The sequence below is a fragment of the Ictalurus punctatus genome, chromosome 26, assembly GCF_001660625.3.
Source record: "Ictalurus punctatus breed USDA103 chromosome 26, Coco_2.0, whole genome shotgun sequence".
Taxonomy (NCBI): Eukaryota; Metazoa; Chordata; class Actinopteri; order Siluriformes; family Ictaluridae; genus Ictalurus; species Ictalurus punctatus.
This window is the reverse complement of record NC_030441.2, coordinates 10,493,622-10,499,621: the sequence shown is the minus strand read 5'-3', so window position 1 is coordinate 10,499,621 and position 6,000 is coordinate 10,493,622. Positions and strand designations below refer to the sequence as shown.

The following is a 6,000-nucleotide window of genomic DNA, read 5'->3' as shown; positions in this document are numbered from 1 at the left end:
AAACCCTCGTTTTCTTTTAGCTTCTTTCTCTCTCACACACACACGCATGCAGGCTCAGAGGAATACATGATACTCATGAGAATGCGGAGTTCACTTAACGAAAGTGTGTGCCAACATGCACACATACACTTTTCCATCTGAAGCGTTCTGCTCGAAGGATTCTTTTTACAGCTTGGCACCGCAGAGCAGGAAGCCTGTTAAACTGCACATCTGAGGCTTGGGCTAACCACAAGCTAATAGGAGCTGGAGCTATGGAGCTGGCATTGGCTTTGGAAAGGAAGGAGAAGGGGGAAGAAAAGAAGAAGAAAAAAAAAAAAAACCCTTTACCTTCTTATTGAGCTTCAGCCACGTGGTGTAACCCTTACTGTCCGTGTACTGCAACCCGAAAAACCAGACTTCACGCAGCCCCACAGTCTTCACCACCTACAGACAGAGCACAGTCATTTAAAATAACGTGTTTGAATCATACAAACTGCACAAGTTCATATCCTCCATGCCTGGAGTGAATAAAAAGTAACTGCATTACAATTTATTTAGAATTTGACAGAAGTCCAAACGTGTGTATTGTGCAACAAAAGATTCATTGAAGAAATAAGACGCGTTCAATAAAAGCAAGATGAAAAAACCTTGCCACGAGCCCTTTGATTTCGTGCAGAGTTGCAAACATCTAGAAGTAATATGGAGAATGCAACTAAAAAAAGTACGCCTAGAGAATATGCTAGAGGAGTCAGCTACAAAGGGAAATGGTGGGTTTAGTGATATTAGAGAATATGTACAGCACATGTTCACAAAGTGAGCTGATACTAAATAATAGAAAGTCCTCTGTGAAGATGGGGGGGGGGGGGGGGGGGTGCACCCAAGCTGACAGCGTGCAATAAAAGGAAGTGTGAAGGTGAGGCCGTTGTTACCAAAAAAAATAATAAAAAAAAATAAATAAAAAAAAAGGAAGAGGGGAGGGAGAAAAAAAAACAAACAAACAAAACAAAAACACCACCCAAGCACAACCACAAGCATATACGTAGCACTTCACTTCTACTAATGTTTCAAAAACATTCTGCAAGCAGACAGAGGGTAAGAAACTGGAAGTTTCTACTTGTAAAAGATGACAGACTGGTTTTAACAGGACACGTACACTTGATCTTGATAAATGTGACCAAACTATTTCTGGTGTCGAGTATCATTACGTCAACATCATTAACCATGACTTCCACACTGCTTCCGTCAAAACGGAGAACACGAGATGGAACATTTTTAAACAAGCAAAATCTGCATCCCTCAGTATTAATCGTTCACAGATGAATTAATCTTTAAATCTCTTTAGCACCCATTACTGGCAATGTGGTTGAGCATTTGAAATTGGGATAAGGCGCTTTAAATAGCGATGACCCCTAATTCATGCCACTCGGTGCCATCTTGAGTATCGCACAACCTTTCTGTAAAGATCCCCATGGAAAGAATATGTCCTCCAAAAAGCATGCCAAAGTGCGCATCCAGTTTCTCTTCAGTGCATCAGTAAAAGGTCTGAATGTTTGACCTCGGCAGTGAGGAAATCCAGTGGCTGTTATGCTGCTGGGGCATTTTGCTGGCATGGTTTGGGTCCACTCGGCAGATGCCTTCAGTCACCGGATCTCAACCCAATCGAACACCTATGGGAGACTGGGACTTTGTTAGGGTGTTTTCACACTTGAGCCTGCATCTAGAACCGAGTCTAACCTTCTTTGGTGGAGGAGCTCATTATCACGGCTTATCACGGCTTGTGCATCACAAATTTATTCGTTTCAAACTACGGATCGATTGCACGATTCCATGTCTCTCTTGTGCACACAGGTCTGCAAAATGATGAACACTGGGTTCATGTATTTATCCTTTGGAACCAACAGATAAGACGTGCTACCGTGCAGGAATACCTTAAAAAAAAAAAAAATAGATATGGTCTCATACAAGAATTTCGCTTATCTGTGCTGGTTGGCACAAGATGTGCATTTTTTATAAGTACTCGCACCACAAAGGTGAGCAACTTACAGTGCACGAGTCTTAAGAAAGTCTGGTTCTAATCCACACAATTATGAAGTTTGAAACTGGAAGTTATGTGACAAGTTGAACCATTCACTACTTGACAAGCAAATGTCGGACCACCGATTTTCAAGAGGACCCGGGCTCACTGTGGTCCATTCCCAGGCTCAAGCAACACTCACTACGCGAATCGTACTGAACCCTGAGCACTCTCAATCATCAAAAGAATACATCTTTTGCAGGAATAGTTTTCATTCCTCCAGTACAGTTCCAGAGAATTGCAGATATGCACACCGATGCTCTGGCAGCTCAAGGTGGCTCAACAAAAAACAGACTATTTGACTACAGACTTTCTTGGTTATCCTAAAGGCCTGATGTTTGACCAAGGGTCTTGACCCTCACAAAGACAGCTGATTTGAAAAGAGCCAGGAATCAATTAAAATTCTTGTGAGGTGCTAAAGGTTATAAAACAGTTGTCGAACAATTGATTTTTCAATCCGAGTAGCCTAGGAGTCAATAGTAATGGAGCATAATGTACTGAGAGGCAGTGAAGGAAAGAGATTGAAAGCTCATTGAAAGGCTTGAAGCCGTCCTTGGCCTGATAAAAAAAGAAAACTAAGGGGTTAAAGTAGAAAGCTCATCACAGGACACAGTGGGAAATTGTTATCTTGGGGAAAACCATTTAACCCTTGGAAAAAAAAAAAATTCAAAAGCCAAAGCATCTCAGACTGACAAATGAACAGTTGTTCACATGTCAGTCATCCAACAAGATGTTGGCCTTAATATTGCAGAAAGTGTATACCTTGTGGGCACCTCAGTGGGGGTCTATCGGGATTAATCTGTCAAAAACACAATGTGGCATATCAATGGTATGCAGACGACACCAAGTTGTATCTAATTCTGAAATGCAGTAACTCCAAACTTGCATCTCTGCTTGGATGAAATAAAAGGTGTGGATGGCATCCCGTTTCCTGCAGCATAATGTGTCAGAATCTGAAGTGGTGTTTTTTGGTCCATCGAAGTTAGCCAAACAGCTCTCTTTACATCTTGGACCTTTAACCACCAATGTTAGCACGCAGTTGAGGAACCTTGGAGGGATTTTTGATTATGAGATGAAAGCCGGACTGTTGACCGATGCGAAGAAATGCTCCAGTATCACTCCGGTGCTGGCATCTCTGCACTGGCTTCCTGTTGATTTGAGAGTGCAATACAAGGTCTTGCTAAAGGTCTTAAAAAGGTTTACACGGACTTGCTCCGGAAAATATTTCCGGCCTGTTGCAATATCATCGTGCTGCTAGACCTCCAAGATCGTGTCAGACTTTCCTTTTAAATGTCCCAAAATCTTGATTGAAAACTAAAAGGAGTTTTCAATCGGCAATTATGTTGCATACAATTGTCATTAGATGCATGCAGGCTGAATAGTGAGGAGTTATGTTTGATTGTATGTGTGTATTGGTGTTTCGTAATTTTGGGAGTGTAAAGCACTTTGGTCAACTTGTGTTTTTAAATGCACTATAGAAATAAATGTTGATTGATTGATTATAATGACCAAATAGCTGTAATGCTCAATTAAATCAGTACAACAGTATGAAATGAAGCATACTACTGACCACACTGCTGAAACTTAAGCTGACCCTAGACTCAATTTTAACAGGTTCTTGCAAACTGAAAGTTTGCATGTTCTACAAAGCAGAACTGATCCAGAAATAATTTTCTTCTGCATACAACACCAGCGTTGTCTCTGTCCTTATATGAGATGACATCAGCAGCCCAGTCTCCCAGTAGTGGTTTGGGTCACAGACTACAGTAATATGTACATAGAGTGGTTGATTCTTCCCAGAAGGAGGGGGGGGGGGGGGGGGGTTGTATTTGGGAACTGTACAAACCCTGGTAAAGGAAAGAAAAATAATTCTAGGTTTCCATGCTCGATAATTCAATCCAATCCAATTTCAACCGATCCATTTGATTCCACAGATGCCAATCACAGCACAGGAACCCCAGAGCTCAATATATACAGAGAAATGAAAGGGGAAAAACAGTGGCTGTTCTACTGTTAGGTTCATTTTGCTGGCATGGTTTGGGTCAACTACAAAATCAGTACAAAGTAACAGCCCATATTTTATGATGAAACATTTCTCTACTGATGGGAATGAGCTCTCCATTATGACCATGTTATCATCCACAGAGTGCAGACCACTCCCAGACCGTGATTGCGGTCACTTTGACCATGGCATGGTTGCTGGCTGGTTTGAATATTTCAGAAACTACTGATCTCCTGGAATTTTCATGCACAACAGATACTAGAGTTCACACAGAATGGCGCAAAAAAAATAAAAAAATAAAAAAAACACCATCCAGTGAGCGGCAGATCTGTGGGCAGAGACACCTTGTTGAGAGAGAGGTCACAGGAGAGACACGTTCAAGCTGACCTAACAGGAAGACGACAGCAACTCAAACAACCACTCTTTACAACCGTGGTGAGAAGAAAAGCATCCCGGCATGTACCACACAGCGAAGCTTCAGGTGAAACCACCAGGTTCAACACCTGTCTCGCAAGAACAGGTATCGGAGGCTACAGTGGGCACAGGCTCAATTAAACTACACAGTGGAAAATTGGAGAACCATCAACCTGGTCTTTTACTAATCCGTGTTCCTATTATAGTATTCCTAGTATATAGTATATAGTATATATACTCATAGTATATAGTAGTCATAGTATATAGTATTCCTATTATAGCCAGTGAATGTAAATAGCTGCATTCTGTATATACACAGGATCCTATGTTTTCTCTCTCTTTATCCTCATCACTGCCAAATTTTTATTTTATTTTTTTCACAACCAGCTTACACTCACCATCTGGTGCATCCTCATCCTGCTCCATATTCAAACAATTAGCCAGCTGTGCAACCATTATGTATGCATTGTTCATCATTAAGAAACAACAGCTGTTTAATATGAACATGAACAATAACAGCTTTGAAATAAATATTGTGCTGATGCATATTTAATGCTCATCTGTTCCAGTAGTGCATCATTTACCTTAATTTCTACAGGGCATATAGAATTTTGTTATGACCGGTGCATCAAGTGTACCATCGACGACACGTTGTCTACCTTTAACAGCAGGTCAAGCATCTGCTTCTCCTTAATTGTCCAGATCTCATTGGAAATCTTTAAAATGCTCTTCTATGAACCTTGTAGTGTCAACGTGGCAAATTAGGACCAGTTTGATCGTTGCGCTGTTACACAACTGAAATACGCAAGCCTGTGCATCATTACCGTCTCATCACGGCAGTCTGAACACTCACAGCCCAATTTTTCATTCCAATTTCTTAAGATCATCTTTTATGAGATTTCAGACCTAAACAACCATTTTTTGGTTATTGGTTTATTTAATTAAAGAGATGAGGGGTTTTTTTTTGTTTGTTGCTGTATTGCATATTTATTCCACTTGCTTTTTAATTGGTATTTAATGCATTATACACACACAGTGCTGAGATTTCAAAGATTCCTCCAGTACAAAAGCCTGGATTGTGAAATTAGATAAGATGTTCAAATTTATACTGCCACTGACTATCCATAAATGACGGATATTAACTTTAAGATCATTATTACACCTGAATAATGCTAGAATCTTTTGTAAGGCAAAATTATTTATTTATATAAATAATATAACGTATTGAGAATTATATCGGAGAAGCCGAAAAGCAACGGAGAAAATTTCAGTTTTCATTTTATTTTAGTCTCGAATGTAAAGAAGCAGCCTTTCAATCAAAACTGATCTTTCCAATTCTTGATCGTAAACACTTGCACGGCAGTCTAGAATGGATGAACGTGACCACATTTCGGTAATTAATAAAAGTACATACGCTGAAATGTACGTACGTTTCCGTTTACTCGAAGCTTTTTAGTAGAAACCTGCGTAAAGGAACATTTCCACTATTCAAATGAGACACTTTTTGAATGTTCCAGAGAGGGCTCATTAG

The 6,000-nt window shown here is 40.2% G+C and overlaps 1 protein-coding gene across 1 annotated transcript in view; it reads right to left on the bottom strand.

The window, feature by feature from the left end:
- LOC108258936 (radixin) overlaps positions 1 to 6,000 on the bottom strand; it is a 42,130-nt gene that overhangs the window by 13,801 nt on the left and 22,329 nt on the right. The window contains exon 4 of the mRNA XM_017457970.3: positions 328 to 423. Coding sequence (XP_017313459.1) covers positions 328 to 423 — 96 coding nt within the window. The remainder of the gene's footprint in view (positions 1 to 327; positions 424 to 6,000) is intronic.